At 46.4% G+C, this 25,784-nt stretch overlaps 1 protein-coding gene across 1 annotated transcript; it reads left to right on the top strand.

Annotated features, from left to right (window-relative positions):
- Window positions 1-19: 19 nt before the first annotated feature.
- Window positions 20-25,365, top strand: FBP1 (fructose-bisphosphatase 1). Its single transcript, XM_069476297.1, has 7 exons — window positions 20-342; window positions 13,420-13,582; window positions 15,427-15,519; window positions 20,235-20,375; window positions 21,889-22,026; window positions 23,254-23,373; window positions 24,924-25,365. Exons 1-7 carry the CDS (start codon window positions 173-175, stop codon window positions 25,113-25,115), a joined length of 1,017 nt encoding a protein of 338 aa, XP_069332398.1. The 5' UTR covers window positions 20-172; the 3' UTR covers window positions 25,116-25,365.
- Window positions 25,366-25,784: the final 419 nt, after the last annotated feature.

Genomic DNA, 25,784 nt, shown 5'->3' with positions numbered 1-25,784 from the left:
TTCCCGGGGGCGGGGGGCGGGGACCTGGCCTGGGACTAGTTCCCCTGCCCGCAATGAGGCCACTCAGCAACAGTGGGCCCGTTCGTCCTCCTGCCAGGTCCCGCCGCGCGCATCTGCAGCCTGCACCTGCCACCCGCACCTGTCGCCCAGCGCGCAGCAGCCCGGCCCCAGCATGGCGGAGCAGGCGCCCTTCGACACGGATGTCAGCACCCTGACCCGCTTCGTCATGGAGGAGGGCAGGAAGGCCCGCGGCACCGGCGAGATGACCCAACTGCTCAACTCGCTCTGCACGGCGGTCAAAGCCATCTCCTCGGCGGTGCGCAAGGCAGGCATAGCACACCTGTGAGTCAGGTCTCGGGCCGAGGGCCCCGTCCTGTTTGTCCGCCTGGGGAATCGCCTGACAGTCAAGTGTTTGGCTGTCTGGTCCTCCGCTGCCAGCTTCTGTCTGTCCTTCTGACATCTGAGAGTCTCTCTCCCTACTATCTGGTACCCCTCTCTCCAGAAGCTTGCCTAGCTGCACCAAAGCCCTCAGTTCCCCTCCTTTGACCTTGGAGGTGTCCACCTGAGGGCCAGTCTCCCAGGTGCACATCTGCTCCATCCTTCATTCCTCTCCTCTGGCCCTAGCAGCCTGCATTGGCACCTCTCAGCCTTCTGGTGAAACTGACCAGGCAAGGGCGGGCACCTGGCCTGCCCACCATACCCATCCTAGCTTCAGATAGGAAAATGCTAGCTTGGGGTGTCTTCCTTTCCCTTTTTTTTCCTCTGTCCTCTTTCACTGCCTATGGAGTCCCAAATTAGGTGTCTATCCAGTATCTCCTTGACCCTAAACAAGACCTGTTAGGAGTGAGTGGACCCCCAAGCAAGCTGAAAGCCTGCATTCCCAGAGCTCTTAGGAGCAGCAATGCTTGTGTGCAAAGTGGTCCAGTGGGCTGGCCCATTAAAAGAGAAAACTTTCCCTGAGAGCTGTAAAACCTCTACCCATTTGCAATAATGCTGTATGCAGCCCTTGCCCAATTAGTGAATAGTTCACAAGCTGTTTGTAAATAGAATGATTTTGAAAGAGCTAGAGAGTGCATCTCGAACTTCAATGTGCACAGGAATCATTTGGGGATCTTGTTAAGATGTGGTTTGGGGTTTGGCCGAGATTCTGCATGTCTAAGAAGTTCTCCTTCGGTGGGCGGTGCTGATCTGATATTGCTGGTCTGCAGATCACAGTGCGAGTAGCAAGGAGTCAGGGGATGTGGGGACTCAAGGGGCACCTTCTTGTGAGGCTTTTTGTGAGTCACTTGTAAGTCACACAATACGCTTTGGTTTGTTCTGGTGTGCACAAGTATTTTATATTTAAAGGGTCCTCACTTTTAACTGAAAGGTACCTAGGTTTTCAGATTGTCCATACTCCTTCCTAACATCCCCACATTTATGAACGCTATAAAATGACACATTATGCTCATAGCTGATCTGAAAAAATATAATCCTGCCACTTTGGAATGCATTTCTGCATTTTTAAAAACTCCCTTCCACCCCAAAACCTGGGTTCCTTTTCTGGTAAGCTGTTTGGCCATGAGTCAGTGGAGCTAATTCTTATAAAGGAGCATATGATCACATTTATTTTCAGATGTCAGGCCTTGCTGGGAGAGAGATAGGAATAGGTATGCTAAATAAGATGATGACTCCATTAATATCACCTTTGTTCCCTCTTAATAACACATTTCTAAGGATTCTTTGCGATAGGAAACATGCCCAGGTAAAAATCATACTTTACAGCAACTATAAATGCCCTCACATCTTTAATTGCCTTTGAGGACCAGGGAGCTTTTTTTTATTTTTATTTTTTTTTTTGAGACAGAGTCTCACTCTGTTGCCCAGGCTAGAGTGCCGTGACATCAGCCTAGCTCACAGCAACCTCAAACTCCTGGGCTCCAGCAATCCTCCTGCCTCAGCCTCCTGAGTAGCTGGGACCACAGGCATGCGCCACCATGCCCAACTAATTTTTTCTATGTATATTTTTAGTTGTCCGGCTAGTTTCTTTCTATTTTTAGTAGAGATAGGATCTCGCTCTTGCTCAGGCTGGTCTTGAAATCCTGACCTCGAGCGATCCTCCGGCCTTGGTCTCCCAGAGTGTTAGGATTACAGGCGTGAGCCGCTGCGCCCGGCCCAACGGGGGCTTTTTTTATTGTTTTATTTTTAAAGTGCTTGTCATTTCTGATACTGTTTTAAAAATATGTCAGTACCTTTCGCAACCTGAGAGAGACTCAGAAATGTAAGATCTGTTTTGAGATGTCCCACCTTTTAAGTAACCTCAGACACTGGAACCTCAGATGGTGAGGTTTTGATAGTGGGACCTGGACAAAGTGTGGTAATTTTGGCTACATATATATGTATATTTTTAGACTAGATAGTTGTGAACACCAGGGGTTTTAAAAATAACTAAACTACTTAGTAAGTAGCACACATTGACACAATTTAAACCATTCAAAAGAACACAAAGGAAAAAGTGAAACCTGTATCTCTTCCATGGGGTAGCCACTATTAATAATTTACTGGGGCTGAGCGCGGTGGCTCATGCCTGTAATCCTAGCACTCTGGGAGGCCGAGGCGGAAGGATTGTTTGAGCTCAGGAGTTTGAGACCAGCTGGAGCAAAAGCGAGACCCTGTCTCTACTAAAAATACAAAGAAATGATCAGGACAGCTAAAAATATATAGAAAAAATTAGCCGGGCATGGTGGCACATGCCTGTAGTCCCAGCTACTCGGGAGGCTGAGGCAGGAGGATCCCTTGAGCCCAGGAGTTTGAGGTTGCTGTGAGCGAGGCAGACACGACGACACTCTAGTCCAGGCAAAAGAGCGAGACTGTCTCAAAAAAAAAAAGAAAAAAAAAAAAATTTACTGGCTGTTTTCCCAGATACTTCTTTTTACTCACGTAAATTTATACATGAACATATATTTAAATATCCCTATACGTAAATAGTAAACAACATGGGATCACACTTAACATATCTCTCTGTAGTTTACTTTATCATTTAACACTATATAATAAACCTCTTTAAACATCAGGACTATTATATAATGCGTCTACCTCCTCCTTTTTAACTGTCGTGTAGTGTTCCACTGCACAGACTTATCATGAGCTAGTGAACTCTTCTTCAAGTTGGGGGCATTTAGGTTTTCATTGGTCTTTGGCTATTGCAAACAGTGTTGTACCCTTGGAACGGGTGTTGATGCCTGGTTGTATGGGTAGCTGACCAGGAGGACCAGATACTGGACACATAAGTACTGTTAGGGGAAAATCAGAGTTTGGCTGTTCTCAGGATGACATGTGGTCGGGCAGGCAGCAGCAAGACAAGATCTCAAGCCAGGCCCCCAAATTACATTCATTACAGGCTTTGATATCCTGGATGAAAAGGCAGCACGCCAGCAAAGAGCTTGTGCTGTCAGTGCTGAAGACTTGCCCTAGAAGTGCATGTACCAGAGGGACGGGAACCTCACCAGAATCAGTTTACAGAGTTCACCCCTGATGTCTCATCGTGGAAACATCAGGAGTTTAAGCATAAGCATAGAGCCTGGTGCATTCTCTTCCCCCTTCCCCCTCCACCTAAAGTTGCTAATGTAGCCACTTTCATTGCTCCTAATAACATTTTCATAGAGCCATAGAGTTTTAAACTAATAGAGACTCAGCAGTCACCTTGTCCAGTCCCCTCCTTGTACAGATGAGAACCCTGAGGCCAGGGAAGATGAGGTGACTTGGCCTGTGGCCCAGGTCTCCGGAACTCCAGCTCAGTGTGTTTTGTTTTTGTCCTTTTGCCACACAGCATACCACTTCCTTCATTTTTTAAGAAATCAATTAAAGTTCACCAAACCCTAAATTTCATTTATTAATTACATTTTTGATGTGAGTTAGCAAGTATATCCCAGGGAGCCATTGCCTTTTGCCAGGCATGCTCTTGAAGTCTTCTGTGCTTCAGGAGAGCGGTTAGCAGCCTGTAAGTGGAGCTGAAGAGTTCATGGTTCAAATGTCAACGTCAAGCTTTCATTTCTTTAGGAGAACGTGGTCTTCCTGTAGCTTAAGCTTTTTTGTTTTGTGGCATTGACTTTCCTTTGTATACATTTCCAAATCACCGTCTGAAGAATTCACTGATTTCATTCAATTTAACAAAATGTATTGAACACCCACCATGCTCAAAGTTCTAGAAGAGACTGAGATATGAGAATGACACAGAGCTTACTCTGTAGGAAAAAATAAGACAAATGTAGAATTAGTTATAATAGGCAATAGAGGTTCTGAAAGATGCTTTCATCGGGGTGCCAAAAATATGATTCAGGTGCAAAGGATTGTGGAGCATCAAGATGGGCACTTGCAGTGGTCAGCAGAGGGTGGTCAGTTGTAAGGCCCGAGGGCTGGCAAGCAGACCAGGCTGGGTGGTCCTGTGAGGACATGTCCTGAGTTGGACCAAAGCATGGAGTCCATGTGGTGGGGCAATTGTGGATGTGAAATTATGGGTTCCTTGGGGAAGTATCAATGGCAAGGGTGAACACTTTGTACTTTTGGGGGGTTAGCAAAAGGGGAGAGCAAAGGTTTTTGAAAGGTTTTTGAGTAGGCAGACACATGATTGGAGACAAATCTGGGGAAGATGTGGGTGGAAGTCTCGAGTTGGGAGAGGGAAAGATAGGATATGGGGAACCCAGTGGAAAAGGGGAGGAGTGAGGGAAGCAGTCCACAGAGCTGCAGCATTGGAGGGGAGGAGGGGAGGAGGGGAGAATTGGGGGAAGTCTGAGTGTGGACTGGAGGAGACGTGCAGGGACGGGGGTTCTCAGAGCGCTGGTCCTAGCACTTTCAGAGTTTGAGACCAGCCTGAGCAACATAGGGAGACCCCATCTCTCCAAAAAATACATGGTGGCGCATGCCTATAGTCACAGCTACTCGGGAGGCAGGAGGATCGCTTGAGCCCAGGAGTTTGAGGTTGCCGTGAGCTATGATGACGTTACTGCACTCCAGCCTGGGCAACAGTGAGATCCTGTCTTAAAACAAACAAACAAAAACCCCACAAAAACAAAACCAGAATTCTCATAGAGGAGCTAGTTTTTAAAGGCTGGGAAAGGGTGAGAAGATGATTCCAACATTTTGGAGACTTTGAGCTTGAGGTGTTAGAGGGCTGGCCAGTTGGAGATGTTGTCCAGCCTGCAGTTGGACGTGCCAGTCTGACATTCAGACGTGAAGCTCTGACTGAAGATTTGGCCACTGGATTTTGGCTTATTCTCCTTGAGGCAGAGAAAAAGGGGAGAAGAAAATCTGCACAGGATTTAGCAGGACGGGAATGTGCAGGGCTCAAGGCACATTTTAGAGAGATATGGAGCTGGACTTAAATTCCTAACTCTGTCACTTAATTTCTGCGAGGATTTGGGCAGTTGATATAATGTCTCTGAGCCTCAGTTTCCCTGCTTGTGAGATGCGGAATGCTGTTTTTTCAACCTCAGAGAGTTGTATGAGGATGGACTGAGTCCTCACTAATCGGGTACGGATCCTTTCATTGTTTGCTCATAGACTTTTTTTTTGTAAACTATTATCTCTCTATTTTGCTCTTTATTCCTGAACAGTAGCCCACATGTGCATCAGCAGGGATCTATTCCAGGCTAGAATGTTCCATATTAGAACAGTGTTGCAGCATCAAAGTGGTTAGAGGAAACACCCTCCCATCATGTTCTGTTGTGTCCAGAAAAGTTACTCTTATACATGGAGTCCTCTCAGTTGTTTGATGGAAGAAAATTAAAAATTTCAGTTTTAATTTTGGAATGACGGGTCAGCTAATATATGTTTAGGCTTATCTTGAAATTTGCAGAATTTATTACATTAAACTTTTGGAAGCTTTCTCAAGTTTATTTTATATTTCTTGAATTATCTTCTCCATATGACCAAAGAGTGAATTGTAACTTCCTTTCCATAGAGGAAGCACAGCTGGCCATATTCCACCCTATTTGTCCATTTTCAGTCCATGTGAACACAAGCAAAGGTTGGAATTTGTGACTTTTGAAATTTGTTCTGGTTGGTGCCTCTTCATAGTATTTCTGAACTAACTCTTGGATGTTCCCAGCTGGGTGAATTGTTGATTACCACAGAATCAGTAACAAGCCAGTGTCACCTTTGAATTTATTTATTTTTTTTTTTTGAGACAGAGTCTCCCTCTGTTGCCCAAGCTACAGTGCCGTGGCGTCAGCCTAGCTCACAGCAACCTCAAACTCCTGGGCTTAAGCAATCCTACTGCCTTAGCCTCTCAGGCAGCTGGGACTACAGGCATGCGCCACCATGCCCGGCTAGTTTTTTCTATATATTTTTAGTTGTCCAGCTAATTTCTTTCTATTTTTAGTAGAGACGGGGGTCTCGCTCTTGCTCAGGCTAGTCTCAAACTCCTGAGCTCAAATGATCCACCTGCCTTGGCCTGCTAAATACTTTAGTGATAAGTATTAATTAGTAATCTGCCTCTCTTTTTGTTTAGTTGGGTGTTCTGAAACTGAGGTTGGCTCTTTTGTGTGCTGTCTACAGTGTTGGCATCAGGAGGATATGGTCCTAAGTCAGTTAGCAAATCCAGGAAGTCACTGAGGGTTCTAAATGTGGCATGCCCTGGTTCTAGTCCTTGTGTCTAGTATTGTGCTTCAGGAATGCAGTTAGAGGTGGCTTTCCCCAATCAACATGAATCTGCATGTAGAGTATCACAGATCATGGCCAAGAAATGGCTCATTACATTTTAGAAACTTTATGCAAACTTAGAAAGCAATGCTAGTATTTAACCCAAATTTCCAAGGATCTCAAAATACTGGCTAAATTAACAAATGCTTTTCAAGGAGTTCCCTGTCATATGAATTAAAATGACTTATAGCTCTTTAAAACTTTCAGTGAGGTTTACCGTAAAAATAAAAGAAGAGATATTATGGACAGCTTCTCAAACTGAGTTTTGCTCCCCAAAGTCCAGAAAGAGCTCTTTTGTGTCTTTGGGGGTTTAAAAGGGAAAGTTCACAGGGCATTAAACCCTGACACTGTGCTCCTCCCACTTTACTTGGGCCACAGGGCTGACTGATTTGAATAAAATTGAAGTGAAATGTGATACACATCTCAAATGAAATAATATGCCCAGTGAGATTTTATTAAATGTAAACTTGGGAGCACTTTTTTTAAAAAATTGTTTTTCGCCAGTTACCTGTGATAACAGTTCCATATTGGCTGCCTTCCCAGAACTTGCCTACAAAACTGGTTTAGAGATGTCTTTCCTCCACCCACTTCCCGGAGAACCAGCTCAGTGAACTTCCAATGATGGCTGCCAGCTGGTGGGGGTGGGTTCTGCTAGGAACCAGGTGCCTCACATGCATTATCCATCGTCCTTCAAACCCAGCCAGAAACAGCCAATCAGGGAATTGGTCTGACTTGATGGAGGTCACCTAATCAGAAAGAAGGAAAGGCAGAATTTGAACCTGTTCTGGTACTGAGTTCTTGCCGGGATCCCGCCTTGCTTCTCAGCATGGTTGTGTTAATGCCAAGGGAGTTAGGGGTGGGAATGGAAAAGTGATGATTTTTGTGCACTTGCACGCACCAGGCACTATTCTGACCCCTTTATCTATAGCAACTCATTTATTCCCCCCTGTACATACTGGGAAGCAGATATACTAATTCCCATATTGTGGATGAAGAACCAGAGGTCAGAGATGCTAAGTGACTCGCAGAGCTGGGATTTGAGCCCCGGGGGTCTAGAATCCCAGCCTGTGGCCTTGACCACTGCACCCTATAGTTTCCTGATCAACTGGCTGGAGGGAAGGGCCATTGTACTTGCCTTGACACTAAATTTTCACAGCAAGCACACTTTTATCAAGAGGGTATGCTAATCTGGAGTGGTTTTGAGGGGCTGAGGGGTCTTAGAGATTATGAAGGGAGGTGTTACCAATACCATTGGGTCTATTGGAGTTTACAATCTTGGGGATCCTTTAATCTCTTTATTACTTTCTAATTCCACTCATCCATTCAAAAAGTGTTCATTGAGCACTTAAACTATGGGTGGGCATTGTTCCAGGTGCTAAGGATACTCGGTGAAGAAAATATCATTCTTTTTTCCAGGCCCAAGAACTGGTGAATCTTTCTTCCCTCAGAGGCACATTTGGATGTGCTATTTATGTGTGAGAGTTTCAGTCCTCTCAGAGAATTCACTCAGCATTTACCTAGTGCCCTGAGCTTTAGCTTCAGACTTCACTAGAAAAAAAATCAAGCCACCTATAAGGATCTAATCATGAATGTTCCCAAGTGGAGGGGTGGTGTGTGGGAGTTGATCATCCTCAGGCTGGCCCAGTGGGTGAGCTGCCAGAGCCCAGGGGCCTTCCACTCTTGTCATTCTTTTACAAATTAGGTTGAACCAGGTCCTCTAATATCGGGTTTCAGGTAGCATTTCCAGGGATGGCAGCCACATCTATACTCTCCCTCCCAGTGGCTCCTGGAAAAGAGGAGGTCATGCCTAGAAGAGAGTCATGCCTCCATGCCTGTGGACTCTCCTGGTCTTCTGTGGGTGGCCGTTGGGACAATAGACCCCCCGAATGCCGAGGGGTGTTATGTGATGTCACCAATGCTAGTGTCTCACTCCTGGCATCACGGGGGCTTTCCTGGACCCTGGTGTCTGCAGCCTCAGGCTCTAGATCCCCAAGTCATTAACGATCCTTGCCTCTTTGGTTACCCATCCTAACCACCCAAATCAGGTAACATGTTTTCATTTTCTAGGTCAAGACACTTTTTTTGGGGGGGGGGCAGAGTCTCACTCTGTTGATCAGGCTAGAGTGCCGTGGCATCAGCCTAGCTCACTGCAACCTCAAACTCCTGGGCTCAAGCAATCCTCCTGCCTCCTGAGTAGCTGGGAATACAGGCATGCGCCACCATGCCTGGCCAATTTTTTCTACATATTTTTGGTTGTCCAGCTAATTTCTTTGTATTTTTAGTAGAGACAGGGGTCTCGCTCTTGCTCAGGCTGGTCTCGAACTCCTGACCTCAAGTGATCCTCCTGCCTCGGCCTCCCAGAGTGCTAGGATTACAGGCGTGAGCCACTGCGCCTGTCCTCTACGTCAAGACTTGAGAGGTTGATTAGTTCCTCCCAGCTGCTGTAGTTTTATTTCCAGAAGCTGCCCCCAATTCAACAGCCTATTAACTGACCATGGTATACCAGGAGCAAGGACAGGATCCACAGTCATCAGCTCTGCTTTTTCTATTTTAAAAAAAAAAAAACCCTTTTATTAAAATTACACAATAGATTATATGTAACCGTATATTTGCTTTACAAACTTAAGATACAAAAATAGAATGACATTTTAAAATATGTATAAATACAGTATAAATTACTATATCCTTACAGTTCCATCATCATTGTTCTCTTTTCTATTCTCAAAAATTAGCTTCAACTTAGGTATACGGAAGCCAAATATCCTGGGTCTCAAGGAATAGTGCAATTTAAAAGTGTGTCCTAGAGAAGACAATGTTTTTTTTTGTTTTTTTTTTTTTTGAGACAGAGTCTCGCTTTGTTGCCTGGGCTAGAGTGAGTGCCGTGGCATCAGCCTCCTGAGTAGCTGGGACTACAGGCATGTGCCACCATGCCCGGCTAATTTTTTCTATATATATTTTAGTTGGCCAGACAATTTCTTTCTAGTTTTAGTAGAGACGGGGTCTCGCTGTTGGTCAGGCTGGTCTCGAACTCCTGAGCTCAAACGATCCGCCCACCTCGGCCTCCCAGAGTGCTAGGATTACAGGCGTGAGCCACCGCGCCCGGCCTTGGCAATGTTTTGAAAGCCAGCTGTTAGTTCACACTTGCCTGGAAGTAGCTGCAATTTGTGTGACATTGTGCCCTGGTTTGGGGCTCTGAAGTCCCATGCTTGCGGGCAGCCTGGCCTCGCTTCTTTCATGTGCAGGACATTTAAATTCTGCAGCCTGCACTAGCAGCCAGTGGCACTTAGTCCCGAGCAGGTCCCCTGTTCGCTTGCTTTCTGCCTGCTGCTTCTCAGGGAAGGCCTCAAACCATTTCCTCCTTACACCCCTCATGCTCTGACATTTCTCCTTTGAGGCCCCCAAAAGAAAAGGTGGAGGGTGCTGCCTTTCCCCTCTGTGATAACTCCCATTTAGGAAAAATTTCCTCAGCAGATTAAGTCACTGCCTCAGTCCAAACTGACTTCCCTGCCCGCGTTAGGGCACCGGCCTGCTGCTGACTCCTGTGCTTGGGGCGGGGAGCGGGCCAAGCCCAGAGCTTCACAACTTGTTGGGCCCACCCATTTCTTCCTGGCTCCTTTCTCTCTCTGTTGATTGCGAGACACAGCTGGCCCAGGGAGGGCTTTTGTGGATGGGACTGTCTCATGGTTCCCGCATATCCCCGCAGCCTTGTTTGCGTCACTGCTAGCTGGCTTATTTGGGCTCCATAAAGGCTTTGTCATATCCTCCCTTTCTCAGGAAACACATCCAACACCCCGTCCAGCTCGAACGCCCCCTTCGCAGTGAGACCTTCCTGGACCATCTCAATGAAGCACCCACCCTGTCATCTCCTCTCATGACCTTGTTTTCATTTTATGACAGTGAGCACCTGTCACTGTCCAACGTGACCTCACGCATGCCAAAATGCTTATTTGTTTGTTTCTTTCTTTTTTTTTTTTTTTTGAGACAGAGTCTTGCTTTGTTGCCCGGGCTAGAGTGAGTGCTGTGGGGTCAGCCTAGCTCACAGCAACCTCAAACTCCTGGGCTTAAGCAATCCTTCTGCCTCAGCCTCCCGAGTAGCTGGGACTACAGGCATGCGCCACCATGCCCGGCTAATTTTTTTTCTATATATATTTTAGTTGGCCAGATAATTTCTTTCTATTTTTAGTAGAGACGGGAGTCTCGCTCTTACTCAGGCTGGTCTCGAACTCCTGACCTCGAGCGATCCTCCTGCCTCGGCCTCCCAGAGTGCTAGGATTACAGACGTGAGCCACCGTGCCCGGCCAACTTATTTGTTTCTTGTTTGTATCATTTCCTTAGGATATGGGCTCCACGAGGGCAGGGATCTCGTCTGTCTTGTTCAGCACTGTAACCCCAGCCCCTAGAACAGTTCCTCATGCACAGTAGGTCCCCAGTGAATATGTATGGAATAAATGAACACTGAGCCCTCCAGGGAGCTTTTGAGTGAAAGGGACCATGGCCTGAATGTCCCTGAGGGAGGTACCTGAGCAGGTGGGACTTGGGCCACGGTGTAGCATAGGCCTATGCTTCCCCACCTGCCCCAGCTTCCCAGGCCTCCCAGAGCTGTCCCTGTCGGGCCGCACCTATGCAGTGCCAAGGGCTGTGCTAGGCCCTTCGTGTACCTTATCATGTAATCCTCTAGTAGCAGCCCCACGAGGCAGACATCGTTTCCCTCACTGGGCACGTGCAAAAGGTAGGGAGGCTGAGAGGGCAGGGGTCCTGCAGAGCTGAGGTCTGACCCAGCTTAAAGCCCATGTCCTTGCCCATCAGCACGATGAATCAGTAGTGACTTTTATTTATTTATTTTATTTTTTTATTTTTTGGAGACAGAGGCTTGCTCTGTTGCCTGGGCTAGAGTGCCGTGGCGTCAGCCTAGCTTACAGCAACCTCAAACTCCTGGGCTTAAGCAATCCTTCTGCCTCAGCCTCCCGAGTAGCTGGGACTACAGGTATGTGCCACTATGCCCAGCTGATTTTTTTTCTATATATATTTTTAGCTGTCTAGATCATTTCTTTCCATTTTTAGTAGAGACGGAGGTCTCATTCTTGCTCAGGCTGGTCTCGAACTCCTGACCTTGAGCGATCCTCCCGCCTCGGCCTCCCAGAGTGCTAGGATTACAGGTGTGAGCCACTGTGCCCAGCCCAGTAGTGACTTTAATGGTAGAAATCTCAGGTTGCCAGGAGAGAAAATCGCTTCTGCTGGGGCCGGTGAGGACATGTATTTGGTTGGTGGCCCTGCCGAGTCCCTCTGGTCTGCCCAGAACTTGTCTGCCTTCTTCCTCCACCAGTGCTGGCCTCAGGATTGAAGTCAGAAAGATTATGTGGAAAGAGAACCAAAAGCTCAAAGACACGGCTCCAGCTGCAAGTCCCACAGATCTCTTTGTGTTTTCCTCATGAAATAGGAGCCACATGATGAAAAGAGAAGCAGCCGGCAGGAGGGCTGGTGGGAAGAGATGAGTTTCCCAGGCTGGAAAGGTGCAGAAAGTGGCAGACCCTGACACATGGGCCTGATGAGACAGCTGGAATTGCCTCCCGAGACGGCCAGGCCAGGCATTTGGGTGTGGATGGTTTCTGTTCTGCGGGTGGCAGTTTTGCCCAGGCAGACACAGCAAATTACATTTTGAGAAATTGCAATTTCAGGAGTTGAAGCAGTGACAATCACTGCAGCAGTGACAATCAGTTCCTGGGCAAGTGCTCCTAGCAATTTTGGGCAACGTGCAATTGTCCCCTTATCCCTCACTTCCAGCTGCTTGGTAGCGTCTAATGCTTCATCTCATTCCCCTCCCACGTCCAGTCCCTTGTCTTGTTCTGTGCACCCTTCCTGTGAAATATGTCCCCTCCTTTCTGTTTTCACACTCAACCTCAAGCTATGACACCCTGCCCCTTCTCTCGTACTAACAAGCTAGGCTGTATTTTGTACAAGACACTTGGAGTCTGGTAATTCTACAATTACTGACTTGCACATGGCTTAAAAATAAAGCAAAAACTCCAGGCTGCCTGCTTCTGTCCCCTAAAACTCCTGCCAGTGGCACTTGGGAGTCACCAAGGCAGCCTTGCCTGGAAGTTACAGGGAGCATCTCACCTCCCCCTGTCTCTGCAGTTTGGAGGAGCCCTCAGGGGGCTGGAATCAGAGTCTCCTCCTCTAAAGAATGAGGGTGTTGATGTTCCTTTCCCTTTAGGTCTTTTTAGTTATAGAACCATAACATCCCTGGTGTAGCTCACAGCTCAGGCTCACTCCGACCCCAGCTTCTTGGCTTGCTGTGTCTCACAACTGCTTCATTTAACCCATGAGTCTGGGGGCAAACTTTGGCTCTTGGTGGGCAAAAATAAAAACAGCCCAAACTTTTTTTATGTATTAAGCACCAATATACATACAGTGATGAGCAGATACATACCTGTACTATTAAAACTGAAATTTATGGGGGAGTGCGGTTAGGAAAAAATGTTATAAAGGCTCTTTAGGGGGATCATAAGGAAAAAAAGGTTGAGAAACACTGACGTGACCACAAAGGTGTGCAGGGTACCATGGCAGGCCCAGGGCCAAAAGGCGGACTACAGTATGTCCTCCCCTGTCTTGTTTCTCCCAAACCAAGTGTCTTGTTTCCTTTCTTCTAAGTCCCACTAGACACTGACTTTAGTGGATTATAGGTGCATCTGCACATTCTGGTGGTCATGGCTTATTTTTTGTGGCTTTTCTTCCCTCTAGCTATGGCATTGCTGGCTCCACCAATGTGACAGGTGATCAAGTTAAGAAGCTGGATGTCCTCTCCAATGACCTGGTCATGAACATGTTAAAGTCGTCCTTTGCCACCTGTGTTCTTGTGTCAGAAGAAGATAAACACGCCATAATAGTAGAACCCGAGAAAAGGGTGGGTCTGTACTTCCCCTGCTGACGGTTTAACGTAACTGTTTTTCTTCCCAGCTTCATAAATGACTCCACTTGCTTGGCCAAGCTGGGTTTCTGGGAACCCCCCGGATCCCTCCTGTCATCTTTTCACAGATTCTGCCTCACTCCCAGATCCCCCCTCGCCACTGTGCACACTGCCACCAGAGCTCCTGCCATTGCCATCTCTCCCCTGGACTCCCACGGACCCATCTCCATTTCTACCTTTTTATTGCCAAGTTCAAGGCTCCTCGGAGTCTGGCTTCTGTTGGCTGCCTCTCGTGCTGCATCTCCGTGCACCAGACGCCCCGCCCGCACGCCTGACCCTGCTGCCAACCACAACTGCTTGAAGTGTCTGTCACCAGTTCTCCCACTGGAATCCACTGGGTCCCTACTGGTTTGATGGCTTCTTGAGGGCAGAGAATGAATTGTATTCTTCTCTCTTTCCCAGCATCTAGCACAATACCTGGCACATCGTAGGGGGTCAACAACAAATGATGGTTGAGAAAGACTGTTGAATGAAAGAATATATCCAGCCTTTATAAAATAACAATTGTACTTTAAAAAAAACCTTTGAGATTAGAAGTGCAGATACCTGGGCTTGCTATCTTTCCCTGTTTGAGATGAACTGGGGACATGAAGGAGCAGAATTAGAAAAAACAATCAGAAGGTCAATTAAAGAGGCTGCCGGTCTTGATTTTATTCAGAGGATGGGAGCCACGTCTGATTAACTTGCTTTACATCATTCCGAAGATACTACTGCATGCCAGATTCAAATTCACATATTTCTCTACTGGGCCTGTCAAGGTCCTTGGCAGTTTCAGGCATATGACTTGAGTTCATTGTTTAATAATCTCTATCAGGCACCGTAAACTTCTCTGGCTACAGTATGCCTTCTGATAGGCATGTTCACATTTTCCAGTTTATACTTTCTCCTGTATCAGCGAGGGTGATTTGTTGAGAGCAAGGGGCCAGGGAATCATCTTAATATGGTGCAGAACAGTTAAAAACCACATGTTAAAGCGGCTAATTTGGAGGTGGAAAATTCCCAGTGGTGCGCTGGTAAACTGGGTCTCAAAACAAACCAGCAAAAAACCTCTGACACAGCACTCACCACTGTCACTGGTGCATACACTTCCCATAGTTGATTTTAAGCTGCCAACATGACGTCAGTGAAAGGAGAGCTGGGAAGAAATGTGCACAGTTAGCTCTTGAGAGCCAGCATATCACTGAAATCCCACTCCAAAAGTGTCTTCGGTAGGCCCACTGCAATAGAGGGTTACTTCCTTTGGGAATTACACCAGGGATATTGTTGAAAACTATGCGTTCCAACCTCAAGTGGCATCTATAAAACATAAGAAATTTCTTGTAGATCTTAATTCTAGGAAAGTCTTCACTTAAGGAATTATTTTTTTCCCTATATAAAGGAAAATGAGTGACTGATCTTGTTTCTCTTCTTCTTTTGGCTGCCAGGAAACTCAATCCAAAATTATGATTTGATATCAACAATGTAGGAAATTATGACTTATTTATCTGTATTCCATCACATTCACCCATGCCTTCTATTCTAAGTGATGTTTTCTCTGTTTAATGACCTTTTGGTATGTATATAAACATATATATTCATTCATTCTGTATCCCACTTCATATCTTATGTGACAGTATAAATAAGACCCACATTTCTTGAACTTTCCTCTAAAATCTCATTTTTACTCCCTTGGTGTATACTCTGTATCTTGTTACAATGTATACAAAGTGCCCATAGTATATATTCTCTATCTTGTTATTAATACAATATTTTAAAGTTGTATTTCTTTTTTCTTTGCTCAGGGTAAATATGTGGTCTGTTTTGATCCCCTTGATGGATCTTCCAACATTGATTGCCTTGTGTCCATTGGAACCATTTTTGGCATCTATAGAAAGGTAAAATGTGATATATCAAGCATCTGGTTTTGGATCAAAAGAAAAGTTAAGATTGAACATTCAGTCCTATTTCACTATGTAGAGCAGCCAGAATGTATATGATGAAACTCTGTGGGGCTTGAATAGATTTGTAGTTTTTATTTTTATTTTATTTTTTCTTAGAGACGGGTATTGCTCTGTGGCCCAGACTGGAGTGCAGTGGCATGATCATAGCTCATATGACTTTGAATTTCGGGGCTCAAGAGATCCTCCCGCCACAGCCTGCCAAGTAGCCAGGACTAGAGGCATGCACCACCACACCCAGCTAATTTTAAAATTGTGTGTAGAAACAGTGTCTTGCTTTGTTGCCCAGGCTGTTCTCGAATTCCTGGCCAGTCTCCCAAAGAGCTGGGTTTATAAGCATGAGCCACTGCCTGGCCTTCAAGTTCTGACTTTTTCAGCTTTAATTGCAGAATGAAGATCCATTAGGTTGTTAAAAGAGAATATAATAGTAAAACAGGGGTGTGAAGAGAGTATATTTCACCTTTTAAACTATGTCTTTTTTATGATAGAAAATTATATTTTAAAAAAGGAGACAGTACAGTGTAAGCATAGTGATGACAATACATAAATTGAGAGTTGTGAAGAGTATGACAACTATACAGATTATTTATGTCAATATTGTCCTTTAAATCCTCTGAATAAAGGGTCTGCAAACTACAAACTCAGGCCAAGTCTAGCTTGTTGCCTACCTTATATGGCTTGTGGACAAACTAACCGTTTTGCATTTTAAATAGTTGGAAAAAATCTAAATAATAATATTTAATGCTTCATGAAATTTATATAAAATTTAATTTTGACTATTCACGACTGAAGTTTTACTGGCGTATGGTCACATTTATTTGCTTACATATTGCCCTTGGCTGATTTTATGCTACATTGTGAAGGTTGAGTCGTTATTACAGAAACTATATGACCCATGAAACGTAAAATGTTTACTATCTGTCCATTTGTAGAAAAAGTGTGCTCAGCCGTGCTCTGAGTCTGGCGCAGGACGTGAACCCAGACCCTGCCCTGGGCCTTCTAACTGTGACCTGGGCTATCTCCAGAGCTTCTCTTTCTTTGAGTGTGTGTGTATGTGTGTGTGTGTGTGACAGAGAGAGAAAAAGAGAGAGAGAGAGAGAGCGCACAGGCTCAATTGTACAGACAGGTGACAAATAGAATGAATATCTGTGGACCCATCATAAAACATTATAAAATCTAAAATATGTCCTCTTAGCATCAGCTTTTGTTTATTTTAGAAATGAAACCTCACAGAATTGTAGCCAAACCTCTGTTTCTTCATCTTAACAAATGAAGCAGTTAGTTCAGCAAAACTGCATTCTAGATTACAAAGGCATTAACTTTAGAAGTGAACCCCAAATTTGCACTTGATCTCTAAAAGGGACTTATAGTCTAGTATTGTGCACAATTGCCATTCAAACTTACAAAAAGTAGAGCCACTGTGGCACAGATGTCTTTGGTCATTGGAATGTATTTTACTTTCGTCTTGGGTGAGAGGCAGATCCACTTCAAAACCAACTTGAGTAATAGAAGGTTCTAATTCTCATGCCAGAAAGGCAAAGGCAACAGTTCATCTATTTTCCGAGTCATGCCAAGAAACATACCATTCCTCTTATAGACATGGAGGGATATGATTTTTCTTACACAGTCTCAAATCTGTAGTATAGCAAGAAAGGTTTGTAGCAAAATCCTTCCCTGTGGAGGAAGAACTCTGGCTAAAGACTGAACCAAAGCAAAGTAGCACTGACGTTTGCCAATCGCGTTCTCTACCTTAGCCCCCACATAAAAGTCTTTTAAGGAAAAAAGAAAAAACAACCCTAGGAAATTGAGAGACACTGGCTATCAACTAAAAACAAACCAAAACCCCAGCTTGCAACAGCAGCTTGAACTGGGAATGCCAGACCCAGTGGTCAGCAGTTAGTCTCCGCACCCTTCTCAATAAACCTGCAGTGACTCTCGTAAAAGGTGGAAAGGCATGATGAGTGTGACGCAGCCCTCTAAGTCATTTCAGTTTTCAAAGGTCTTATTGATTGTTTGAAACCATTTGAGGGCTTATGGGGCATAAACTTCGACATGTTTGATGCTTCCAAGGAGACCTTTCCTGCTTTCCGCAGAGAAGGTTCTGAGCTGGAATTCGGTTCATTGGTGCACGTGCTCAGGGGGAGAGCATCCGTAACTGGGACCTGCAACAGTGATTGGGCCGTGGTCACATGACGCCTGGAAACAGGCTTGAAAGGAACCTGGCAGGATGTCCCCAGGATCCCCTCAGGATGCCCCTGAGATGCTGGGCAGCCACCATGATTTGTCCAAATATGGAGTCAAAATCTGCTCATTAGTGCTCATTTGGCCTTTTAGAGCATCAGAAAATAAGATTCTTCTACATGTTTGGAAACAGCTTTCCTGTCCTCACTTCTTTCATAGGAGATGACTTTTAGACCTCTCTCTAGCCTGGTCACCCTCTACGGGACGTGCTGTAATTTCCAATGTCCTTTAAAAATATCCAGTTCCCACAACTAAAAGCAGAGTTTCAAAAGGAAGGTTTGGTTGCCTCTGTGAGGGAAGATCATCGGTGACACGAGTGTCCCCTCATGGCCCCCATGCCTACTTTCTCTTCCAAGACCTCAAGTCTCCAGAACCCATGGTGTCTTCCCCTGTATTCCATATGGGGTGGTGTGAAATAAAACAGAAACCTGTAGCAGGTGGGACAGAAAGGTAAGGTCCAGAGACTTTCTGATTTTGCCAGGTGCTTTATGCCCATTGATCCCTGGGCATCTGCAAAAGAATGGAATGCATTCCCCTGGAGGAAAGGCATCCTTGCTTAGGGTTTGGAGGAGGGAACTCATGCATTAGAAAGGGGGCCAGGCTAGAAAGGAATTCCTCCAAATCCAGGACTCACTGGAATTATTTTCTCTTTGCTTTGAGTATGTGGGTTGTAGACAAGTGTTACTGTCTTATTCCAGGCAAGGAAGTGTAAGTGTGAGAGCGTTTGGTGACTGCATTTCAGGGAAAGGCTGTTTACTTTTGCACCTTCGGCACAGGCAGGCATGGATGGTTGTGAATCTCTGGGGGACTTTTCTTGGTGGGGATCTGGTTATTTGGAGCCTGTAGTGGGGAGAGAGGACAGTTAGAGGCCCGAGTCCTCCCACTGTATCGCTGGCTTCAAGGGAAGCTGGTGATTGTTAAAATGACCCTCGGACAGGTGGTCCCTATTGACAAAGGCCATTCATTTTCTTTTCTCAAGATTGTGCATTGGCAAAATTTGGGATTAGGGAGAAAAACTTAAAACTTTGGTCCTGTGTTTAGTCTGTGTTTAGTTGCACTGCACTGTGTGATGAATAGAAACCAAACTAAATCAAATGACTCAACCCAGCCCAACCAGGTAACCAGTCAACCACCCAGATGCAAACCCAGAGGAGAAGGGGTGAGGAGCGGGGAAGGAGAGAAATGGTTTTTGTGATTCTTTTACAGGAGTAGCTCTTAAACTTTAGTGCAAGAGCCACGAGTGGGGCAGGGTGACTTAGTAAGTCTGGGCTGCAGCCCCAGAACGTGCATTTCTGGTACGTGTCCCAGCTGACTCTAGTGCCGTCTGTGGCCACCCTGTTGAAAGTCACAGGAAGAAATTACCTGGAATATTTTTGCTGGGAAGACTTCCTGCTCCAGCTTCATGATATATGAATAGATGCCCCTGCTTACTCTCAGCTGCTGGAGTCTGTGATGGGGAAGGAGTAAGTGAAATAGGGGGAAATTGCCCATTTTTGTTTCTGTTCAATTCAAGCAGAGAGTATTCAAGCTGAAAGGTTTGTTTGGGGCTGTACTGGGGACAATCACGTGTTAATAAAGAAGAGAGTTGTCAGTAAGAGATCACTGATTAGGAGCCATCTCCTGAAGGTGCTCCCTTCCCTAGGATTAGACAAACTGTGGATCACACAACCCGAGGGTGAGTGTTATTGATGAAAAACAAAACAAAACAAAACAAAACAGGTCAGAGTGTACATCATGTCCTAAGTGTAGGTACTACTGTGTTAATTTTTGGTGTGTGTGCACGTGTGCATGTGGATTGGAACTGGTTTGTGACGTAAAATGTGTTTCTTACCATGGGTCAGGGTCAAAAACTTGGAGGGCATCTTCACTACCCCATAGTGACTCTGGGGAGATGTTCTGAGTTCCTGTATTTCTGAGAATTTCCTTGCTGTGTGAGTGATACACACCACACTGCTCAGTGGGGTTTGCGTTGCAATTGGCAAGAGCTCAGGAAATTGATTTCCTCACCAGACTCGCTGCCCTGCAGCCCAGTGTTAATCTGTTTAAACAAAGATTCAGTGCGCAGGTGAAAGACATTGGTGCCCATAATAAGGTTAAACTAGTGGGAGCTGGCAAGAAGGCATGCTCCTTTTTGAAAGCCATAGTGCAGAGATGAGGGAATATCAAATTAGACAAATTGGAGGAGGACGCTGATTGGAAAGAAGGACCCAGATGCAGGAAATTGGTGTCTGGTGGGGAGGCTGCCATGGTAATAGAATCAGGATATTGCTGATGTGCGGAGGAAGGCCCCTTTGGGAAGATGCCCTATTTCATTAGCAGAGTACCTTGATGATGCCTCCTGTAATGGTTGAACCGGAAAAAAGAACCAGAAAACAATACAAAAATGTATTTCGTTTTCTTTTTTGCTCTAGAAATCAACTGATGAGCCCTCCGAGAAGGACGCTCTGCAGCCAGGCAGGAACCTGGTGGCGGCCGGCTATGCCCTCTATGGCAGTGCCACCATGCTGGTGCTTGCCATGGAGTGTGGTGTCAACTGCTTCATGCTGGACCCGGTGAGAGACCTTGCAGGGGGCTGGGTGCTTGGCTGGTGGCCATGAGTGACTGTATGTTATGTGTGGTGGGGGAGAGGTTGGCAGGGGTATGTAGAGGTGGAAATTGATGCCCATGGAGGGACAGAGATGATGGCGAGGGGTGGGGCGGGGAAGGGAGACGGAGCGACATTGCACACATCATGAGAAGGTTGCGGAGGTGAGAAATGGTATCCATCCAGAGCAGAAGAGGGAGTGTTTGTTCCTAGACGAATTCCTTAGTGCAGCCGTTACTCAATGACCCCAGGGCCGGCCGAGCGCAGGCCACGTGAACTAGTGCGGCGTGCTGGGGCAGGCAGGCGAGGGCAGTGGTGGGCGCTGGGGTGAGCTGAGTCCAGCAGTTACTATTGGGAGGAGGGGCCCAGCATGCCAAGGCTTCCAGTGGTTGAAGAAATGCTGGATTTTAAAACATGCGATGTTTCTGGATGTGTAAAATACTGTACTGGCCAAGTAAACATGTTTACAGACCAGATGGGGGCTGTAGATGGTCTGTTTGCCACCCACTCTGTCCATTTCTGGCCTTTCCACCCACTTGATTCACCAAGAGGTTGTTTTCCTGAGGGGAACAGGTGACAGGTGTCCCAGCTGAAGCCCTGAATGACATCATTTCCTGGAAAATAGCCCAAATGTATTTGGTGTTGTGTACATGCACACAAACCTTCAGTTAGCCCTTGTAGTCATGATAAGGCTTTGATGAACTAAGGGAAATAAAAATAAGGAAGAAAATGAAGATAATTTCTTAGTCTACCATATTGAGAAAAATTACCTTACAGACAGGAGCCCACAGTGCCCTGAAAAATGTTCATGAACAATTTTGATTGGTGGATAATTTCTTGCACGTAACCATTAATTTGTGTTATTTATTTATTCAGTTAGATGACAGTTTCAACAGAGCAGGTAAATTGAGGGAAGTCAGCTCATTAAACGCTTGGCACAATGAAACCCACCACTGAAACAGACTCCAAAGCATAGTCTTCAACACGTTGGCACATTCATTATGTGCTTGGTCCAGGCTACCTCGGGGAAATGAATTGGGTTTATAAATTTTAAAATTATAGCAATGTCCTCACGTGACACTACTGAGACACTCTATGCATACAGTGGTTTTGGCTGGCAGACAGAACAGGGTACACACAGCGAGCTGGGCCCCTCTGTGGGAGACAGGCTGCTCTCGGTGAGGCCTGGGGTGTGTGCGGCAGGCGTGTAAGTCAACACGGCCACCTTAGTCCCACTAACTCTCGCCGAGCCGGACTTTCATCCCTCGGCAGCATGGGCGCTTAATAGGTAAACAAGGGACGGGTAACAGCACCAGTTAAAGTCTCCAAATGAGGTGACTTCAGTGGAAATAATGGCAGAACCAGAGCAAAGTTCCATCTGAGCCCAGGACGCAGTTTTGGGACTCTCTGATGTCTGCTGATTTGTGCCTCACCAGGCATTTGCTTGTCATCTCCTTACCTGTCCTTCTGTGTCTCTAAAGGCCATCGGAGAGTTCATTCTGGTGGACAAGGATGTGAAGATCAAAAAGAAGGGTAACATCTACAGCCTTAACGAAGGCTACGCCAAGGACTTTGACCCTGCCGTCACTGAGTACGTCCAGAGGAAAAAGTTCCCCCCAGTAAGTGAGGGGTCTGGCTGGGCCAGGTGCAGTGCCCAGGCATCTGGCACCAGAGGCAGCTCTGGAGGGAGGCGGGTGTCCCCTGAGGGGAAAAGGGACCCTGGCATGAAGGGCCTTGGACCTCATTTGGGACTCTTGAGTTACGGGGAAATCCGTTGATTGAAGATTTACCTTTGGGGTGAAATAAAGCAGGGATGGAAGCGGGTTGGATTTTGATCTGCACTGAGCCCACGATTAAGTTCTCATGTAGGTTCTGAGCACTGAAATTCTTGCCCTGAGATGTCAAGTCAGAGTGTCTAGCTCGGCCCTCGCTACTTTCTCTCGATGGAAGAAAATCGGGATAAGAAAGTCAGCCGGATGCATGAGTGCATGGCAGTAAAACAGTCTCCCTTTTGGAGGCCATGGTCCCAGATGGCACAAAAGGTGGTGCTGCCACCCAGGGCCCTGCCATGTGATGTCTGTCCCTCCTGGCCTACTGTCCGACATGGATTTATCAGTCGTCCAGGAATGAGAGTGTCCATCTTGGTATCTCTCTAAATAGGTTACAAATTAGTGACTATGAAGAGAAGAATGGCTGATCCTAGAGCTGCCTGCACGTGCCAATATCTGATTTTGTCATACCTTTGCTTAAGAGCCACTGATCCCTGCTGTTTTCTGAGGATGAAGCTCAAATGTTCGAATGACATCAGAGCTGGCCCCAGGCTCTCTCCGGCTTAATCCTCTCCCACTTTCTGAAGAGTCTCCTCCCACCCCAACCCTGCACACACTCACTCTCCTCCTACAGCCTCCTCCGCCAGGCCCCGTCACAACAGCACCTCCCTCTGGACGTGGCTAAGCCTTTGCTAGTGCGGTGTCCTCTCCTGTAAAATAGACACCCCCGCCCCTGCGCAGCTCCTTAGCTCAGCAGAAATCCTTCTCAACCTTTAACGTGCTACTAAACAGCACAACTTTTGTGATGCTTGCCCAAACTCCATAGCCAGAATCAACTACAGTCTCCTTGGGGCTTCCGTGGGTGATTTGACCTATTGTGAGATGTAGAAGAGGCTGTCTCCGTTGTTCCATTTTCTTCTTGGGAACAGGATTCTCACTTATCACACTTAGCACAGCCCAAACACATACCTGGAAGGTGCTCAGTGAGTGCCTGTGGAATCAAATACACCCAGGGAACACAAAAGGAACTCACTTTATTTTCTGCAACACTGATCGATGCTGGTCTTAACCTTGCAGGATAACTCGGCCCCCTATGGCGCCCGGTACGTGGGCTCCATGGTGGCTGATGTTCACCGCACTCTGGTCTATGGCGGGATCTTTCTGTATCCTGCTAACAAGAAGAGCCCCAGTGGAAAGGTAAGCACCTGCCCTGGGGGGTGAGTGAGAAGCTGTAGGCTGCATTTTCAGCCCGAGAGACTTGATTTAGGAAGAAAGAAAAGTTATGGTAGCTGTTATGCCCTATAGTAAGTTGCTAAGGATGTCTGTGGCATATTCTTTTCTAGACTAAAGGTAAAGCCCGGTGATACCAACTAAACATAAAAATGATCTCTTGAGAGTCCTTCCAATGCTGTGGGGGAAAGAGGATTAATGGCCAGGAGTGGACTAAAAGTCCATAGAGCTTGCAGCGGGTACGTGGTTGGGCTTGGGCAACATGAATTCCATTCATAAAGTGAAACGAAACAGCCCAGTCTCATGTCCAAAGCAGCAAATCAAATGTGTATTCCAAATAGGAGTCATCTTTGGTTGCTTTCAAAAGGCATAAAATAGAAATAACTAATGAGCTGACATTTGCCACCTGGAAAAAATGATACCTTTTAGGAAAGGAAGGAATCTCTGGGAAAACCTAGAGCTTTCAGGTGAGCTGTTGGCACTGACCACACTGGCCAAGGCCCACGGCGCTCCCAGCAAGCCTCGGTGGGCTGTGCTTTCTCTCGCCGGCTAAGAGGTGTCCTACTGTCCCTCCGGCAGGGTGGCGGCATGCTTCCTCCCCGAGTATTGTGTCTGCTTCATTTTCCCCAATGGACACATTGCCTTTTTTTCGTTTTACGTGTGAGAGAAAAACAGGAACAATAATCCCCTTAAGATAGTTAGCAATCCGTATATTTTGGTTATAGTCAGATCTCTGTTTGCTGCATATGGCGTCCGGTTCGCTGAAGACATTCTTATTGACTTAATGCACTGCTTCTGCGGCAGCCATTGCCGGCATCCCGGCCTATGTGATTAGCCTGCTTTAAAACACTTTCCTCTAATGCCTCAAAAAATTGTTCCTGAACACAGTTATTGAGGCTCCTCCTTTTTTTTCCAGTTTTTCAAATTTGGCCATGACACCCACATGGAAAGAGAGTCAGGAAACACCTGCAAAAGCTGTCGCTCAGTAGGCAGACTGCATGAAAATGCATACGATAAAAAGTTAATATTTAAACGTAAATGCCAAGATGTATAACATACTAAATTCCAACCCTCAAGCCTTAGGAGAGTTGTAAAAGCAATGCACAGAGTTGCAAACAATATTACACTGTTTGGAGGAGCCAGTCTGCTTTCCAGATGTCTGCAGCCAGACACTGCCGTGGATTTTTCTAGTGCTTGTAGAATAGGCAAAGCTCCATCCAAAACACACACAGAGTCACTCATTAAGTCCAGTTTCCACGCTGTAAAGAGAAGGGAGTCATCAGTTCTGCCAAAATGTCATTCCGTGCTGAATCCAGGTGGTCTGTCTCGCATTTGCATCGGGTAATCTGTTGCTGCCTCTGACTTGACGAATGGTTGAATTTAACCAAATGGTAACCGTCTCGTCTCAGATGCAACCTGGGGTGGGAAGGAATCTTTACAACCCCATAGTAGGAGAAAGAGAGTGTCAGTCACTCCCACAGGCTCTGCACTGTTTTGCTGTCGGTCTTGCTTTCCAGCTGAGACTCCTGTACGAATGTAACCCCATGGCCTTCGTCATGGAGAAGGCGGGGGGATTGGCCACCACCGGGAAGGAGGCTATACTGGACATCGTTCCCACTGACATCCACCAGAGGGCGCCGGTCATCCTGGGGTCTCCTGATGACGTGCGGGAGTTCCTGGAGATCTACAAGAAGCACTCTGCCAAATGAGGGGCGGGCCTTGCCCACTCCCAGCAGGATTGCCTTTCACCTGGACCTTTTATCTCGAGTGGCGCTCCCTGTTCCGGCTGTGCATCCTGCATTCCTAGACGGCAGAAATAAACAGTGTGGCTACTTGCATCATCAAATGCCGTGTAATGCCTGGTGCTACCTAAGCAGAATGTTATCTTGATGATGTCAGCGATGGGCGCAATGTATTTTAAGTGGATGGAGGAGAAATAAACATATTTTTCCTTTTACAAAAAAAGGTCTTCATTGCTTTGTGCCAAAGGATAATGATGGTGATAATAACAGCTAATGTGTGGCCAGGCACGGTGGCTCATGCCTGTGATCCTAGCACTCTAGGAGGCCGAGGTGGGAGGATCACTTGAGTTCAGGAGTTTGAGACCAGCCTGAGCAAGAGTGGGACCCCACCTCTACTAAACATAGAAAAAAATTAGCCGGGCGTCATGGTGCGTGCCTGTAGTCCCAGCTAATTGGGAGGTTGAGGCAGGTGAATCTCTAGAGCCCAGGAGTTCAAGGTTGCTGTGAGCTAGGCTGACGCCATGGCACTCTAGCCCAGGCAACAGAGCCAGACTCTGTCTCAAAAAACAAACCAAACCCCCCTCAGCTAACGTGTCTAACATTGGGTAACTCATTTAAGCTTCACAACAGCTGTAT

Source organism: Eulemur rufifrons, chromosome 7 (genome assembly GCF_041146395.1).
Source record: "Eulemur rufifrons isolate Redbay chromosome 7, OSU_ERuf_1, whole genome shotgun sequence".
In the NCBI taxonomy this organism is placed as follows: Eukaryota; Metazoa; Chordata; class Mammalia; order Primates; family Lemuridae; genus Eulemur; species Eulemur rufifrons.
This window is presented reverse-complemented; position numbering and strand designations above follow the sequence as displayed.